The sequence below is a fragment of the Trematomus bernacchii genome, unplaced genomic scaffold (genome assembly GCF_902827165.1).
Source record: "Trematomus bernacchii unplaced genomic scaffold, fTreBer1.1, whole genome shotgun sequence".
In the NCBI taxonomy this organism is placed as follows: domain Eukaryota; kingdom Metazoa; phylum Chordata; class Actinopteri; order Perciformes; family Nototheniidae; genus Trematomus; species Trematomus bernacchii.
Window position 1 is genome coordinate 941176 of NW_022987733.1, and position 19988 is coordinate 961163.

The following is a 19988-nucleotide window of genomic DNA, read 5'->3' on the forward strand; positions in this document are numbered from 1 at the left end:
ATTGATGGGGGCGATTCAATCCGGCTAATTGATGGTAAAACAATGGACCGGGGTGAAGCAAACGTCAATCAATATAAGTTTCCGGGAATGGAGAGGGGTGAGAGAAAGGGTTTCCACTGACCTATAAGACCAGCCGTTGGTAAATTGGAATAACCTAATTTTTTTTTAAGTCTTCATTTTCTCAGAACTTGAAATGCACACCTGTAGAGGAGACACTCCAACAAGGGACACTGAATCGAATCCTAAATGATTAATCGTTGAAGTGTTGAATGCTAGGTTGATCTCTTGCACTTTGCCATTCATCTTCATGTTTTAGGGCTTATTCCATATTTCTCAGCTCCAGCTCTCAGGTAAGCATGTCAGCAGGTGGTTTTGTATTCACCAGTTTGTCTTAAAGGTCCCCTATTATGCTGTTTTTCATCAATATATCACAGGTCTCAGATATATCCAGAGCCTGTCTCTGATTGGCTGAAACACCAAACAGATCATTGCCGCATCCCATAATCCCCTCTGTTTCAGCCCTGTTTCCAAAGAGCTGATTCTCTGTCTGTTACTTTAGATGAAAATAAGGAGCCACTCCCCACGCCCCTCTGAGAGATATTTGGTTAAAAATAACACATTAGGCGCGTTCACACCAAGTACTTTTCCCAGGAATAGTTCTGGAACTATCTAGTAGATCGCGTTCACACCGAAGAGTAAATCCCTGAGGGAGGATTATGCAAATGAAGCCTCTGACGTCACTTTTTCTTCTTCTGCTTTGGGTTTACTGGCAGGCCGCAAACAACTTCACGGTGTATACTGCCACCCGAAGTCCCGGGTAAATCGCCAGAAGCGCCGACACCTCCTCATCACTCCACTGCTCCCACGTTTTATTTTGTGTTGCCATAAGTTAGTCTCTCTCCGTTGGTGCGCTGGGCTAATGCTAATGATGCTAATGCTAGCAAATAAAATGGTGGCTTCACAAAACTTTTCAGAGTTTTACGGGGCGTGGTTTGCAATTCGCCCAGCCAATCAGAAATTGGAACCTTTTTCTCCCCAGGAAAGTACCACCTCTCTAGCAGGCACTGAAAAGGGGGGAAAAGGTTAGCAAAGAAAAGTTCTACTTCCAGATCTTTTTGGTGTGAACTCAAAATCCCAGGAACTATCGGGACTATTCCTGGGAAAAGTACTCCGGTGGAGATTCAGGTGATAAGGTGGGGGGGGGGGGGGGGTTACCTTGGTTGGTGATTGGCTAATGGTTACACAAGCCAAAAAATCGTTATGACATCATAAAGTGGCCAAAATCTGATCAGCTCATTTTCAGACAGGTTTTTATAAAAATGGATCAGGACAAAAAGAGAGAGAATCTTTGTTCCTGAAACTTTCAGAGTCATGTTGATGTAGAAGAGACATGAAGAAGAGGGGACACATGTTGATGTAGAAGAGACATGAAGAAGAGGGGACACATGTTGATGTAGAAGAGACATGAAGAAGAGGGGACACATGTTGATGTAGAAGAGACATGAAGAAGAGGGGACACATGTTGATGTAGAAGAGACATGAAGAAGAGGGGACACATGTTGATGTAGAAGAGACATGAAGAAGAGGGGACACATGTTGATGTAGAAGAGACATGAAGAAGAGGGGACACATGTTGATGTAGAAGAGACATGAAGAAGAGGGGACACATGTTGATGTAGAAGAGACATGGAGAAGAGGGGACACATGTTGATGTAGAAGAGACATGAAGAAGAGGGGACACATGTTGATGTAGAAGAGACATGAAGAAGAGGGGACACATGTTGATGTAGAAGAGACATGAAGAAGAGGGGACACATGTTGATGTAGAAGAGACATGAAGAAGAGGGGACACATGTTGATGTAGAAGAGACATGAAGAAGAGGGGACACATGTTGATGTAGAAGAGACATGAAGAAGAGGGGACACATGTTGATGTAGAAGAGACATGAAGAAGAGGGGACACATGTTTATGTAGAAAAGACATGAAGAAGAGGGGACACATGTTGAGGAAGAAGAGACATGAAGAAGAGGGGACACATGTTGATGTAGAAGAGACATGAAGAAGAGGGGACACATGTTTATGTAGAAAAGACATGAAGAAGAGGGGACACATGTTGAGGAAGAAGAGACATGAAGAAGAGGGGACACATGTTGATGTAGAAGAGACATGAAGAAGAGGGGACACATGTTGATGTAGAAGAGACATGAAGAAGAGGGGACACATGTTGATGTAGAAGAGACATGAAGAAGTGGGGACACATGTTGAGGAAGAAGAGACATGAAGAAGAGGGGACACATGTTTATGTAGAAAAGACGTGAACAAGTGGATTTTGCATAATAGGTGACCTTTAAGTTAACAGAATAACACATAACTTGCTGTTATGGCATCATCATTTACGCACCAACAGCGATACTAAGCCAGACGTAACTGGGTTTTAACTGCCCGGATATCAGTGTCTTTTTCATTAAGTCAATGATGGTATATACCAAATAAAAAACTGTAGTTCCTTTACATTTGTTGACATGTGGCATGGTCAGCAGGAGATTAAATAAAACCAAAACCATCTGCATGATAAGATATAACCAAGAGCTGATGTTTTTCTGTATAATGGCCGAACTGACGCAACAATCTGAAGATGTGATAAATAATCAGATTGAAGCTGCATCTGTTTCTTCATGATTAAGTACAGATCAGCAAGTTTGCCAATACCACAACGTAAAAGCCTTCGAGCATTCGGCAGATTGACCAAGACCTAAAAAGCTTTTCCACTGACAGTCATGGTTTTACCAGACACCGTTACTGTAAAGGCATCAGCAAATTCTCCCTCAGTGCAACCGGCATATCACCTGTCGCCTATGGCACAAATTTGTTTCCAGCATTCCCATGTTTTGTAATTGTCTGTGTAGTCACCACCTCCCCCTCGTCTCCGCCAAGCCATTACAAGATATCTGCGACGCAATAAACCTGCAGGCAGCTTCCTCAGCACCACAACACAGAGTTTGTGACTAAGCCCTGAGTCACGGAGCGGGAACAGAGCGTTGTACCTGTAGAGCAACAATGTAAGTGCTCTTTAAAAACAGGATAGTAATTTTCACTTTCCGTGCAGCGAGACGGCCGGCCCCCCTCCGGCTCTTTGAATCACAGGAAGATGCACCGGCAGCCAAATAAGTTGCGCTGCCAGAGCAAAGGGCGGGGCGGGCGGTGTGCAAACACAAAAGCAAAGTGGAGGCAATTGAAAAGGACAAGATACAGAAGTAGAAAGAAACTTAGAAACAGAACGCTTGATGAATGAAGAACACAAAAAGAAATGTACAGTAAGAAGAGAAATGGTAAAAAACTGCTTATTGATTAAAGCCAAGTCAAGTATTTATGTAATATATTAAAGTATAAGTGTATGGAAGGAAATGCAGAGTGAGAGGAAAAGGACTTCTTTATCATATCAATTTAATGGGATATATGTAGATTATATAAGACTAATAAACCCCTTAAAAAAGTAAATACAAATAATAATAACTAATTGATGGTTAACCTTCAAGACATAAGGCAGGCAGGCAGACAGACACACACACACACACACACCACCACACACCACAACACACACACACACACACACACACACACACAACACACACACACACACACACACACTACATACACACACACACACACACACACACACACACACACACACACACACACACACACACACACACACACACACACACACACACACACACACACACACACACACACACACACACACACACACACACACCACACACACACACACACACACACACACACACACACACACACACACACACACACACACACACACACACACACACAGACACAGACACACACATAAATGTGTCGTCCATGCCCATGAGTTGTCTTTGTCTCCATGAGGAGTGCAGGCCAGACGGAAATGAGCCCTCTGTTATTTGGACTGAGTGTTGTCATTAATTCTGTCTGCATCAAACACAGCACATGTTATTTACACTAAAGACCACAATCTGGCTTTGAAGGACTCCGAGCATGTGTGTGTGTGTGTGTGTGTGTGTGTGTGTGTGTGCGTGTGTGTGTGTGTGCGTGTGTGTGTGTGTGTATGTGTGAGCGGAGTCACCACAATGACAATCACTTTGTTCTTCCTCCGCTTTTTTTCGTGTCTTTACTGGGTTTTGTAGTATCGTGTTTCGTCTCGTAATGAGCAAAACAAACCCACCTTAGTAATGAAAAGAATTTCAGCAGGATTCCTACACATTTAGAAACAATTCAAATAAGTTATTTCCAGTGAAAGTAGGAGCAAAGTGCCACAGAAAACTGCCATTATGAGTATTTTCATGATAATGAACAGTCGGGCTGCACAATTAATCCAAATGGTATGGAAATCGCAATATAGACTAGTGCAATATTCAAATCATTGAAGAACAATAATTGTTACAGGATAATATGTATTCAAATTGTATTTTGGATGAAGTTTTGTCGAGCTGCAGACATATCCCGCCCTACAAATGTATTCTACTGACATATTTGGTACATTTTAATATATTTTTCAATGATAATGACAATAATGATGCATGTCTTAATTACAAAATCAGTCAAAATAACCACAATTATTGCATTTTTCCATATCGTGCAGCCCTAATGAACAGATTTAGTTTCCTCTCGTCTTCAGTTGAACATATTTAGCAGTTTGTAAGTAGAAAACCCACACCATTTCCAAAACAATCCAGACTTTTCTCCGGCTCATTTTCTCCACACAGTGAGGTTGTAACAGGCTTTGATGCTCCAATTGCCATGAAACCAAGCCATAAATGGCTGTGGAAACTTTCAATTTAGCCATTAAAAAACACCCAGAACTGTGTTTCTCCTCCACGCCAGAATTAATCCGGTTTTACAGCTGCGACAAGTGCATGTCTGCGAGGGCGGCTCATGTTGGTGAGACTGCATGTTTCAGTCTGCCACTTAAAAGACTCCCTTTTTTTATAACCAAACAAGAATGTTTTTGTCAAAGTGCTTTATTTACGCACTCGAGACGTACAAGTAAAAGACAAAAGCATTCATGAGCTTTTTGAATTTTATGCAAAGCAGCCATTGATTGACAGGCCCTCGTTGTTGCGCAACATGTAAATGAAGCCATATGAGCTGCCAAGTAGGGCATTATTAAAGAATACTAAATCATGGCATTGGGAAATTACCAGCAATCACAGCGGATATGATGATGGGAAAATATGCTTGGTAGGAAAGTTCACTCTTGCAGCTAACCATTACAGCACAGTGCTGTTCTATCTATAAATCAAATTACATAAGTTGACACTTCTGTCATTCGGAGCCAGATCTATTTTCTGCTCTGCTCCATTTTCTGATTCATTATGTTTCCAAACGTGTCTCGACAGGCCCTAACATTTTTAATTCCTCCACAGGACTCAGTGACAGTGAGGAGGCCTTTGTGCTCCCTGTGATTTCAGATCGAGGCTTAATGCACGCACATTCACCCGCCAGACTCAAAGCAGACTGTCAACATGTTTTTGTTGCACAGATCCAGATGTTTTCCAAATGTACAACTCCTCAAACTGCACTGGACGACACTTTTGAGGGTCCGGTAGGATTCAAATAATGTTTTAATCGACTTCGATTATTAAATGAGTAATTCCTGAAGTTCTCAAATTCTTTCTGCACACTTTTCCAGCTTTTGATTTGCATAAAAATCCACCAACATTTGACTCAAAGCGTGGCACTTTTTTCTGTCTGGCTCTCAGTCTGCTCATGTTTTCCATGTGAGAATCAGCCGATTATTCATCCACCTCTTCTTCCGTTTTTTGGTCCTTAAAAAAAAAAGGAATTTTTCACCTGAGTCAGGATGAAGTTGTGGAGGTTTGAAATGCATTGAAGCTCGCCCACAGGCTCTTCTCGGTCCAGGGGAATAACACACGAACCGAGGAGAGTCACATGTATCAAATGTACCGGAACTGATGAATAACCTCCAAAAAGCACCGGGGTAAAGCCGGGTCCGACACGTCTCTCAGACAGACAGTGTTTTGTTGTTTACCCCTATTATGAACAGGCTGATTCATTGATCAGATGACATGAGAACACAAATCTGCATTAAACCTTTTAATGTGGTTCAAATTGTGAAAAAAGAATTGAAAAAAAAGTGTTAATAGCCTATCAAGCTTATATGTAAAGAACTATGGATGACCTTAAAAAATACAAATGACTCAATAAGTTTCAAGGTGTGTATCATGGGAGGCACGAACACAATAAGTTGTCTTTCTTGATTTTGTATAATGACAAGAGACTTCTATTGTTTCTTTAGAGGGATGAGCATGTCAGGAAGAGGTCACCAAGTGGGTTGAAATGTGTCTTTGTTTTGTTTTTACTGTTAAATAGACATTTAGTCTGCAGGTGTGTGTGGGTGCCAGCAAATGCCTCATAGTGAATGAACCCATTGTGGTTTCAGGAAAAGAACATGAATGATTACCTGGATTTAAAAACATTACAGAGAAAGACAAGAAGAGTCATTCTCATTAGTGTAAAGTGTAGTAATCGAAGGTTCCTAACAAGTGTCAGCCACGATAAGAGCTGCTCAAATTCTCTATATGATAGGAAAGGAGCTTCAATGCTTCCTTGATTAACTCCTTGAGGATACACTGGACCACCCTTTAGGACAGTAAAGGGGATAATGCTGTCCCGTAAGTCTTTGCAATATTTAAAATGACAGTTTCTGGAAACAACTGTGATTGTGACTGACAGATCATCTAACTCACAGTGCGTGTTCTTATCTTATGACATATCTAAGTGCTTAATGTTCCGAGTGTTCACTGAGGTAAAGGACAAGAAGTTAGGAAAAGACCTTTTTATACACAGCTATCTGGCTACATCTACTGGACTGACTGAGACACTTCAGATTTATCAAAGGAGAATCAAAGCGTGCTGGCTTTATGAGAAATGAGAGTAATAAGGGCATTGTGGAAGGTTGTTTAGTGTGTGTGTGTGTGTGTGTGTGTGTGTGTGTGTGTGAGAGAGAATGACAGGAGGATTTGAATGATGGGTGCTGGCGAGCTCTAACACTTTGATCACACACACACACACACACACACACACACACACACACACACACACACACACACACACACACACACACACACACACACACACACACCACACACACACACACACACCACACACACACACACACACACACACACACACACACACACACACACACACACACACACACACACACACACACACACACACACACACACACACACACACACACACACACACACACACACACACACACACACACACACACACACACACACACACACACACACACACACACACACACACACACACACACACACACACACAATTATTAAAAAAACGATATCTGTCCCTTTCAGTCGTAGCCTTGGGATCAGAATTTTGGCAACCTCTGTGTGTGTGTGTGCGTGCGTGCGTGTGTGCGTGCGTGCGTGTGTGCGTGCGTGCGTGCGTGCGTGCGTACCTGGTATATCCTGAAGGGGATGAATCTGAAGCCTCCGTCCTCGGTGGGATATTCCATCAGCTTTCTGTTCATGGCCCAGAACTGATCGAACTTATCTGTGACAACAAAAAGTAAAAGTGAAATACATTGTCTCAGAATGAAAGTGCATGATGTGCTGCAACTAACTAGGGTAGAGTATGGTGTATACATATATAAATATGCATATGAAGATATATATAGCAGAATGAATATGAATGGATGGGTATAATAAAGTGTGTAAAACAATATAGTGACACAATACATGTTATTAACGTGTGCTTACTTCTTTACTGAATATGTTAGTCTACTCTTTAATGCTGTCTTGTCTGCACTATTCCTTCTCCCTGTAACAATGCTAATTTCTCCGCTGTGGGTCAAGCAAAGGATTTTTGTCAGTGATGAAGGAGCTGCTCTTACAGATGGACGGGGTTATATGGGATTTGGTTCTCACCAACACAGGAGACGGAGACTTGCTCCGCCTTAGATCTTTACGAAAGGATTCCACCCAACATGTGCTGGTTTCAAACCCTCCTTCTCTCCTCTCACTTTCACAAGAGCCTCCTGTTTTCTCTCCGCTCGATGAAAGTAAGCGCCATCACTGTTTCTCTGTCTCTGTTTCTGGTCTCTTTTGGACGTGAAAGTTTTGCTTTAAATAAGTTTCATCTCTCACTTTCATGAGTACGGCTCCTTCTGTTTGGATTAGTTCTCAAGTGCTTTCTGTTTTTGATGTCGTTACAAAGAGATGGCAAGAACGAGGTATGGCCGATATGGAGAAAAACTAATATCACAATATTTCAGATATAGATATGGTAGGGTTGACCTAAGGTGACTTCACGATATATTAACATAATGCACTCTCATTTACACTATGTACATCATCTTTTTTTATATATATCCTTACTGAAGTAAACGGTTATTTTGTGTAAATTATTGAGTGTTCTTGCATTTGAATGTGTGAGTTTTGTTAGACCTCGGGACTATGGGAAACAGTATTTCAACCTTTCTGTGTGTACAAACATATTTTGAGATTGACAATAAAGTTGACTTTGACTTTGATAATGAGGTTTTTGATTTAAAATCCTCAGTAATATGGATATAATGTGTTATAATAAGTGGGTAAAAGCAAGATGCAAGTCATGTAATCTCAGAAAATTGCATGACTTAACTGTAACGCAGCCTTTAAAACAAGTCAACGACACTTGTGCAATATTACCATGCTTAAAACCTTAGTCCAGGGGTGTCAAACTCAAGGCCCGGGGGCCAAATCGGGCCCGTGACTTCATTTTCTGTGGCCCCACAAGAGCTTGCAAAGAATAATATGTTTATTATACGGTTACATGCCGATTTACAGAAGCACGTTACCCATAAACTACATGTCCCACAATGCACCTCAAATTTGGCTTTTCTTTTTAAATCATTTTGTGACATTCTCACTGAAGAATTATTTGCCCTAGACTTCTGCTTTCAGACGTAGTTAATTATGAAGTTATACCCTATCCGATAATAATCCAATGCAGAGGCAATAATGTAATAATACAATATTATATATGTATTTTTATATAGTCTTATATATAAAACTGGCCCTTTGAGTGCAACCATGATGCTAATGTGGCCCTAGATGGAATTGAGTTTGACCCCCCTGCCTTAGTCGATATGTAATTTCATATCACAGTATAGATATAATATTGATGTTTTGCCTCGCATGAACCCTGCACTTTCAAAACACTTCGTAAAGTCCTCTGAATAATCTGTCAAATATAAAATGGATAATGTTCTCTCTCTCTCTTGTGCTAAGATGAGTCAGAGCTCCTTGTATTAGTTTCAGGGGAAAGTAACAGAAAAGTCTATGAAGTTTTTGCAGGATTTGTTTTTGCAAATGTGTTCAAAACATTGTCAGTGCCAGAAGCAAAGAATGAACAGTTACTTTCCTAGTTATTTCCAGTTTCCTGACCATCATTTGCATTGCAATTAGTATACAATGCTGTTTGTGAAATATATAATAAACACATGATATATATTATATCTTAACAGCATATTAGCTTAGAAGGAAAAGTGATTTTTAAGGGATATTGAGTTTTAAAAACAAGCCTTAATAGATATAGAATAGAATATAGACAATATTTTTTTAATATTATTATCAGGCTCCAAAACAACAAATAATGATTTACTTCCAGAAAATCCTGAAGCATATTTATAACTAAAGCAGATTAATTAAGCATTTTGGCAACTGTTGGAACTATTGCAAACAAATATTATTGTATCATTTGTATTATTATTGTTTAAAGTGGACCTATCATGCTATATTTGAATAATATAGTGTAGGACCATACCTATATAAGGCATATTTATACTTTTCTGTTTTCAAAATACCAAACAGATCATGCATTTTAGCCATGCCTCATTTTGCTCAATTTGACAATTTCTAGCTCTGTTTGTGCAAGGGCTGATTCTGTGAGAACAGCACCACCTACAGGCCTGGCATATGTACTACAGCGTCTCCAGCGCTTTAGAACGGCAATGGCCGTGGCTGTCTCCTCCTGATTGGTGGAGTTGGCCCAATAGCCGTAGCGCCACTGTCGTGACGTCAGTGTCGTGACGACAGTGTCGTGACGACAGTGTTCAAATCTGGATCAGTTTTTATCAGATCCGTTGCAGCCCCTTTTTTAGAGATTTGGGTATGGAGGAAAATAGAGAGGGTTGTGTTTTCTGACACTTGGTGAGTTCCCTGGAACACCGGGGACACATATTCATGTATAAAAGACGTACAAAAGTGCATTTTGCATGATAGGTCCCCTTTAAGTTACTGCAAAAATCATGCAAACATGTCATATTTGCTGGTTCCAGGTTACGCAATTTTGAATGTAATACTTTTTAATTTTGCTTCTTGTTTTGGGACCAAAAGGATGACATTTGGAGGCATTACATTTGGCTTTCAGATCTGATGTACAATGTTAACCCTTCATAGACTAATAACTGATTAATTAATCCCAGATGTAACGTAGGGATTAATAGCAAGTGTAAGTAATTCTTAATAAAAAATATGCAGATAATGAGAATGAAAGATCAAAAGAAAGGTGACATATTTATAAATAACTGACCCAGAGGGCAGATGCTTTGTTCGACTTGACCTGCAGTGATTCCAGGAATCTCACCCCACGCTTTGAGTTTACTTTTCAAAGACGAGCTCAAACCTCAAACTTAAAACACCCCCGACGCCCACAGTGACCTACTACCACATCACAGTGCCCCCCCCCCCCCCCCCCATCCGGCGGCCAATAGGAAATCAACCTGTCGAGACACATGGGTGGAAACGGAAGGAGAAGCTGGTGGGTGTTTCTGTGGGAGACGTTTGGAAGTGGAGGCTTCAAAGACTGCTATCAGACTGGAGGGAGATGTGTGTGCGTGTGTGTGCGTGTGCGTGTGCATGTGCGTGTGCGTGTGTGTGTGTAAGTCTATCTATCTGTGTCTTTTAAAGCACCCCACTGAGTAAATATTTTGCAAAAGATTTTTTCTAAAAAGGTGTGTGCTTGATCATTAATAAGAATATCAGCTTTCAGTGTGTGTGTGTGTGTGTGTATGTGTGTGTGTGTGTGTGTGTGTGTGTGTGTGTGTGTGTGTGTGCACAAGCAGGTGCAAATCTGCTTAAAAGTGTGATCAGCAGGGAGACAACATGTGTGCATCTGTGTGTTAATGAGTGAACGAGTGTCACTTCCCCAACAGCTGCCTGTGGTCTTTCTTCTTTTCATGTGTGTATGTGTGTGCGTGTGTGTGTGTGTGTGTGTGTGTGTGTGTGTGTGTGTGTGTATCTGCCCTCCTCGCCATTTAGCCTGCTCATTCACAGCTGCTTATAGAATAGTCCATGTGTGTATTTATGTGTGTGTGCCCTACTCACCTTTAAGCATGCTCACACAGAGATGCTTAAATATGTGTGTGTGTGTGTGTGTGTGTGTGTGTGTGTGTGTGTGTGTGTGTGTGTGTGTGTGTGTGTGTGTGTGTGTGTGTATCTGCCCTCCTCGCCATTTAGCCTGCTCATTCACAGCTGCTTATAGAATAGTCCATGTGTGTATTTGTGTGTGTGCCCTACTCACCTTTAAGCATGCTCACACAGAGATGCTTAAATATGTGTGTGTGTGTGTGTGTGTGTGTGTGTGTGTGTGTGTGTGTGTGTGTGTGTGTGTGTGTGTGTGTGTCTCACCGTTCTGCAGGCCCATCCACAGCTGCTTGTGGTCTTTCTTCTGCATGTCGTTGACCACTTGGCTCTTGTGTTTAAGGGCGTCGGCCTCCTTGATGCTGGACATGAAGTGCGCCTCGATCACAGAGTGGGACGGGCAGTGCAGCAGGTCACGCTCCGGGAAATTCTGACACATGCAGAAGAAAGAAATTATTTAAAGATTCTTCATTTAGTTTTTGGGGGGCCAATTGGTGAAGAAGAAGGGCTTCAACAAAAGCTGGTAGACATTAAAGGTCCCCTATTATACTGTTTTTCATCAATATATTACAGGTCTCAGATATATCCAGAGCCTGTCTCTGATTGGCTGAAACACCAAACAGATCATTGCAGCATCCCATAATCCCCTCTGTTTCAGCCCTGTTTCCAAAGTGCTGATTCTCTGTCTGTTACTTTAGATGAAAATAAGGAGCCCCTCCCCACGCCCCTCTGAGAGAGATTTGGTTACAAAGAACACAATGGTGCTCTAGGAGGAGATTCAGGTGACAAGGTGGGGGGGGGGGGTTACCTTGGTTGGTGATTGGCTAATGGTTACACAAGCTTCAGCAGCAGACTGCGAGCACCGAGGAGCACCACACAACGCCACAGGTAGTGTCTGATATTTAGTATTTGACTTGAATGTGCAATATGACTGGTCACCAAATGACTCGTCACTGTCACAGGCTGCTACCTATTCTCTACTGCGGCACTGTAATACGTTACTTACTTTGTATATTGTATATTTAGCTATTGTATATGACATACTTTTATTAAGATGTATCTGTATTGGATTTTTGGAGCAACCTGGCAAAAACAATTTCCTTCGGGATTAATAAAATTCTATCTAATCTAATCTAATCTAATCTGATCTAATCTACACATATTAAACTGTGGAGCTTTGCAGCATTCCCCTTTCTAAATGTAGTATACATTTCAACATAAAATATGTACAATTTACAGATAAAAAAAGTGATATATTCTTGTGGAAGCTGTGCATGAACACTCACCTTAAAGTGCACAGTGATGCTCCAGGGTAAGACAGTGTTAGATGCATGGAGGTCAAACAGGACTCCAATTGGATAGTGCCTGTCACGGGAAAACACAAACAGGAAGTAGGATTCAAGGATTCAAGGAGGATTCAAGGCTTTTATTGTCATGAGTTCATAGCTACAGTGTAGTTATGACTAGTGGCGGACTGGCCATCGGGACGAATCCTGGTGGGCCGGTACTGAAGTGGGCCGGTCGGACAATGTGGGCCGGTCGGATAAGTCACTAGCACCCACCGTTGACTATTGACTAGCGGTATTTACTAGCGGTACCGTAGTGGGCCGGTCGGATAAGTTTTTACATGACATGTTACTTGTTAGACGCTTATATTATTTGGGGTGAAGTGTCTTGCCCAGGGACACAACACAACGACATGCTGACTGCAGTGGGGTTTGAACCTGTGCTCCCCTGATCCCAACACCAACGCACAACCCACTGCGCCACATGCCTCCACCCCAGTCACTAGCACCCCCCCCCCCCCGTTGACAATTTACTAGCGGTACCGAAGTGGGCCGGTCGAGAGTCCCGGGCCGATTTTTAGTCCCAGTCCGCCCCTGGTTATGACAATGAAAATCTGAAGTCACAGGCTCATCCGACAGTGCAACACAATAACACAGATAAAATATTGCAAGTAAATACAAATAGAATAGAATATAATAGAAATAGTGCAAGAATAGCCTCTTGGAATATGATATATTAGATAAATTGCTTTTTGGGTTTTTTTTTTAAAGTTGCAAACAGATGAATGTTGTGGATGTTCTTTCAAAAGTGCAGGTGTTTAACATTCGTATGGCCTGTGGGATGAAATAATGTTACTTACTATTGTAACACATGTTTAACAACAGTATGTGTTTTGTAAAAAATGGTATCTAAAATGTCAAACTCATTTCTTTGCGTGCAGTACGAATAAAACAATACAAAAAAACATCTTATGCCTCAAATCTGAACGCTGAGTTTTTTTTACGTTAAAAAGAAGAAAATAATATTAATGAAAACATTTGATGATGTCTAAGTTCAATTGTAACTTTCCCTAAGATTTAACGTGCCAAAGGACATAACAGGCGTCTTTTTTGTGGTCTTTGGAGGTTGTTGACGGTTGACGTTTCACTCCAACATTGCTATTTGTCACTTCCTGTGTTTCAGCCAACAGGAAAGAGTATCTTTTTGTTATCACAGCCTCAAATCATGTTAGTCTTTGAGGTCTAGTTCCCCTAAAAGCCAACAAACCAATGTGGGATATATCTGTCATTTTAAATATGTTAAACCTGATGTCAAACTCCCATTACAGGTCACCAGAACCTGGAGGGATGCTTTTAAAGTGTTATGTTTTCATAATGAAAACAAGAAATGAAACCAGTTGACATTTGAATATGTTGACCCAACTAATAATTCAATATCTGTAAACGCTGCTACCTTTCTGTAACGTGCTTCACTGGAAGATTAACGCCTCTATAAACCAGGCTCTCGTTCATCATCTGTGCTACAATACTGACACCTTGTGGCTGAACTAGTGTGTCTGCAGACGGTTGAGCTCTGCAAAAAAAAGCCAGATGAGAAACTAACAAGGTTATGGATTGCTTTAAAAAGAGACGCGTGATATCCTCCCCACCAAATCTCTACTATGGCTGTATATATGTATGCTTCTTAGAAATATTTGAAACGAGAAACTAACAAGGTGTCCATGGTTATCCCTAACCCTATCCCTCACTTAAGAGTTACAGGTTATGTGAATGCATTTGTTGCACAATCTGTACAAAAATAACTAATTGTGATTATTCCCACTTATATTTCAATTGCGATATGACACACATTAAAGGAAGGGTTGATCCTTTTTGCATCAATATTCTCATTATCATCGAAAGGCATATTTAAAATGATCATGGTGGAGGGGTGTGTACCAAACAAAGATATCTTTAATCAATTCAAATACTTTTTCTAGGCTGTCAGGAGGCTGAACTCTCTCCCCTCTCTCCCCTCTCTCCCCTCTCTCTCCCCTCTCCCTCCCTCCTCTCTTCAACGTCACGCCAACTTAAGATCCATATTCAAACATACAGATTCTAAATGGTACAAGTTGAAGCGTTTGTTTTAACAGTTTGCAGGAGGCAGGTACTTGCTTTCAAGCAGAACAGGGCAAACTAACTTAGAGGAGTGTTTACGTGTTCGGTGTAATGACGTACAACGACCTCGACAACTTCTGTAGTCCTATTCAGCCACTTGGTAACAACCATCGTTTTTCAGACACGTCAACTCTTCAGAAATCACCAGCGGGGTCACTGCTGATTTATTTAATGTCGTAGAACAAAACGTGGTCCATCTCTTAAAATGTGAGTCAACCACAGACATTATTTCCAGCAATTTTCCAAAATCCTACGAAGAGATCCCATTGGCTCTGAGACGAGGGAACAGGAAGTGGTGAAATGCTGACTCACGTCCGGGTTTTAGGACTCGACACTGCACCGCTCTATTATGCTCCAATTATCTGGAACAAACTTCCGCTGCATCTCCCCCTTCCTTAAATCAAGACTGAAGAATGTACAGCTGCCTTTTCCCTGTTACTTTCACTCTTGTATTTATTACCTATCTTATTCTCTTTTAGCTTACTTACATTTTGTATAATCTTGGCTTTTTACTGACTGGTTTGAAATGTTTCTTTGTATGTTAAATTGAAATCTGCTATATAAATAAGCTTGCCTATTCAGAGCACCACCAGTGCATTAACTCATGATACAGCACCTTGGAGAAATAGCAAAACCAGTTCATCCAGCAACGCTTCACTCACCATTTCAGCGGCGTCCCTTCATACTCGAACCACATCTCCTCGGCGTCATCGGTCCTTATTACTTTGTGGAAGTGTTTCTTCACTTTGTCTGTGACCAGAGTCAGGTAGCTCACCCTGGGTAACAGCAGCTGAGCGGGACAACAGAAGAAGAAGACACCGGTTCATAATAAATCACATAAAAACACACTATTAACACTGTTGGGAAAATACTGAATGTTCCTTCTATATCAGAGTAGCACATGATAACAGAGGCCCTATGTAGCGGTGTACGTAGCCGGATGTATGACTACATGGATGACGCTCATGAGACACTGTGTTGAAGTTATGAATGGCATGATGACACAGCCCCTAGAGAGATACGCATATGACTGTCATGTTTATTGCTTACGCAGGCCTTAGCTAATCTGAACTAATGTCAGAATACTGCTTTGAACCGGTATTCCTCCATCTTGTTGACTGTAACACCCTCTCTTGTATACAAGCATCTCAAAGACTCTACTCTGGGAACTATTTGTCCAACGCAGCCCTGTGTGTGATGACTACTTCCATTCTTGCAAGGATAATAAATACATGTATCCTGGTATTGAAGACCAAGCCGGTGACGAGTGATGTTTTTCTAACAGCCAAGGCAAAGTGTTGACGTCACTGTGGTAGAGAGCTGCAATCAGTGGACGTGGCTGTGCACAGTGTGTTCATTGAAACTGTGATTAATGCTGCTCTTAGACGTATTGTGTCAGGTGGATCTACGGTGCTTCTTTGTTTATTTTGTATGCTTAAGGTGCACATCGGCTACAGACGAACCTTTTTACTGATATCATCAAAAGGTGTAAGCCCTGCTGGTGATGTAAACATTAACTTATAGTATGTCTTTCTGTTATAAGTGTGTTTGCAGCTGAGGTGTGCTAAATCATATGGCACTAGCATGTTTGTTTGGTTTGTCCCCTTTCCTGTAGTGTGTTCTGTAGGTTTTAGTGCATGTAAATGGTCTGCAGAGAATATAATCAGAGGGAGTTTCTCTGCCAAACACTCCCCCCCCCGTCTGTAACGCCTCCATTGGACTCCTTTGTTTACCTCTGGAGCATAAAGACATCACTATGTAACACTCGTGCTTCTATTGGCTAGCGCTCCAACACATTGTACGTGATAGGCTAAGGGGCGGGACATCTCTAAGCGGTTGATCAATCTGTTCTTAGCAGGATTGACTTTTCCCTGTGGATTAAAAACTGGATAAAGTGTCTTGTGATTTGTGACAACCTACTCAAGAAAATGTTTTGTTTTGTTATAGAAACTGTAGCATATCCCTCCGAAAGATGGTGGTATATAAAACAGGAAGTTACGTTAGGACATGTATACAATTGCAATGAAAGTAACAAAAACAATGCCATCTCTCTTTCAGGTTCAAATAACACAAATTGGGTTATTTACATAAACTATTCATATTGCAAATACATTTTTTAACCAGGAAGGGAAGACAGACATGGATATGAAGCATGTGATTTGCAATATTGCAATATATCGTATCGCAATACTTAGCATAGCGTAGAATCGCAATACTATCGTATCGTGGCTTAAGTATCGTGATAGTATCGTATCGTGGGGAGCCTGGTGATTCCCACCCCTATAAGATAATAAAATGTCTTTTAACATTTTGGTTTTGTTACATGTCAGGACACATGGACAAATACGTGCCAACTACATCTAGCATTTTTAGGATGTGATCTGCGACATCTGTAAAGCTAGATCACAAAAGGAGAGCTTTTAAGGAAGACTCTGGCTAAACACCTTTTCATTTCCCTACGTCTTCTTTAAAATAATCCTTAAGATCATAACATCCAGGTGCCAGAGCAGCACATATTCATGTCTGCCTCCATGACACTACAAACATATCACTGCAGGTTGAATAAACGGCAATACAGCAGGTGTTTTCAATGCACTTCAAGAAGCATTTTATGTGAAGGGTGATTAGATGTTGCTGCTAATTTCCCTACAAGTTCTAGTTGTTCATTGATGGTGTTCTTATATGTTGGATTTGTATTTCTACTAATGTGTTTGATTCTTTTATGATTATTTTATGGGTAAGGATGTTATGCTTGGCATCTGTATTATGATTTGTTTAATGTTGTATGTGCTTTGTGACTAGGTGGCTTTACTATTTGTACTATTTATCTGTCCTTTTTTTAAGTGAGCTTGCTTAGACACATTCCAATAAGTCGCGTTGATATGGAGATAGGGTTTGTTTCTTTTCTTTTTCTTATCCAAGTCATCTGCTATGTCTCTGTTTTCATTCTTACATAGTGATGTCAAATACTGAGCTGTAGTTTCAGATGGGGCTTTTAGGAGGTAAGTGAGTTATGGAATTAGTCACAGGCAAAAGCAAAAGCCAAATCGTGGGTCAGGTTTTGCGTCAATGTGAAGTCAGAAGGTAACAGCTCTTACATAGTAGGGCTCAGCCTCTCTCTCGGTAACCTCATCCTGGTTCAGGAGGAAGCAGGTGGGGATCCGGCCGAACCAAACGTCTCTCAACACGTCCTTGTCATCTGCCATGCTGCTGCTCCCAGTGGCTCATAAAGAATAAATCCCCCAACACACAGACTCTGAAGTCCAATGGCAGACGGCTTCCTGGTGTCAACAACACAGCAGAGCAAAAAACATTAGTGAAACTTTGAGCAAAACAACCCCGAAACCACAGGGAAACATAGGCGAGGATTACATTGACTCATAATTCTGCTTTATGTAAGCCATATACTTCCTGATTTGAAAGGGGAGTTATTATACATATTACACATCGATGGAATAAATGATGAATGTATTGCATCTATATTGACTGATATTGCAACAATGACATATGAAGGAATTACCATTATTGAAACATTGTCCATAGAATTATTTTATAATATATATTAAGATGATCCTGGTGGTATTTCTTAAGATGATCTGTACCCAACAAGGATTGTTTTATTATGTCTGTGTACATTATTAGGACTTCTCTGCAGCTCCACAATACATCATTTCACGTATTTATCATGTACTTAATGTTGTGCTTACTGCTATTTGGGTACTGCACTACACTCTGAAGGGTAAACAGGTGTCAACAACACAACAGAGCAACACACATTAGTGAAACTTTGAGCCACACAACCCCAAAACCACAGTGAAACAGGCAGTGCAACATAAGCTAGTAGCACATGGATTCAAGTAATTCTGCTTTAAATAAGCTATATACTTCGTTATTAATTCACTAGGGGAGTTATTACACAGTTATAGTCCAGAAAAAGACAACAACTCACATGCTAGACTTCCAAACAAACTCCAAGCCTGTGAAACTACGCAGATGTAATGCAGAAACTGACGTTAGCTTGATAGCTAGGGAAGCTAACTTAGCATGACAATATAGCAAACAATTGTTGAAATGGACACACGTTGTTGCTTTTTGGGTATTGTGGTTATTGTCCACGAACAAACTATTCTTGTGTGCCAAGAAGAGGTGTTGATATGAGGGGAAATCTTACTTTTTGTCGATCTTTTGCAGTCAGCTTGAATGGAAGAAGGGCCGTGATGTTGTCATTCCCCTGCTGTCACCGGAAAACAGCTGAAAGCTCCCCCGGAAAACAGCGCCTCCTAGCGGACACTTCTTCAGGTCAGAATCAGAATCGGTTTTATTACCAAGTACGTAATAAGATAAGATAAGATAAGATGTACTATTTTTCGTTGCAGCAGCATAAAACAAAACAAGGCATTGCACATAATTAAGTTAAAAGAGTAGAAATAAACACTTCTAAAATATAAACATCTAGAAGATTAGATTAATTACTTTATTGTCATTACAAGCAGAGTGTAACGAAATTAAGAGGGTCTAACCAGAGTGCAAACAGTCAGTTATATACACATCTATCAGCAGTCTGTACAAAATAAATGATACAAGTAAAGGTAAATAGATGTAAAATGTATAAATAAGAATAAATACACTGAGCGTAAATACAGTATACAGCACAGCAGTATATGTGCAAAGATCAATGCGCTTCAGCACAGCACACAACAACACTAGGCATTGTGGGAAATAAACAATTCTAAAATATAAACATCTAGGAATAAAGTATTCTAAAATATAAACAATTTCTTTTTTCAAATTAATCAGTGGCCGTTATTTTTTATACATATTTACTGTTGTGTCTTATGTTTACATCTACATGTAGATTTGTGTATATGCGTGTGTATATACTTGGATGTAAAGGCGTGCATGTATACAGTATGTATAAATACATATGTTTATTTTTATATATTTTGATTCTCTGGGATGTGAGAAACAGAATTTCGATCCCCCTGTCGGTGTAGTAGCACAAAATAAATCACAATAAGATGTGTTTCAATATCAATGGGACATCAGAAAAGAAGAAACCAAGACATTTCATATAAAAAATGT

At 40.6% G+C, this 19988-nt stretch overlaps 1 protein-coding gene across 1 annotated transcript in view; it reads right to left on the reverse strand.

Moving 5' to 3' along the window:
- Positions 1 to 19190, reverse strand: part of atg5 (ATG5 autophagy related 5 homolog (S. cerevisiae)) — a 43115-nt gene extending 23925 nt beyond the window's left edge. The window contains exons 1-6 of the mRNA XM_034145854.1: positions 19078 to 19190; positions 18005 to 18187; positions 15569 to 15696; positions 12750 to 12828; positions 11731 to 11893; positions 7518 to 7612 (exon numbers count right to left, since the gene is read on the reverse strand). Of these exons, the coding sequence (XP_034001745.1) occupies positions 7518 to 7612; positions 11731 to 11893; positions 12750 to 12828; positions 15569 to 15696; positions 18005 to 18112 (573 nt within the window). The 5' untranslated portion in view covers positions 18113 to 18187; positions 19078 to 19190. The remainder of the gene's footprint in view (positions 1 to 7517; positions 7613 to 11730; positions 11894 to 12749; positions 12829 to 15568; positions 15697 to 18004; positions 18188 to 19077) is intronic.
- Between the last annotated feature and the right edge of the window lie 798 nt (positions 19191 to 19988).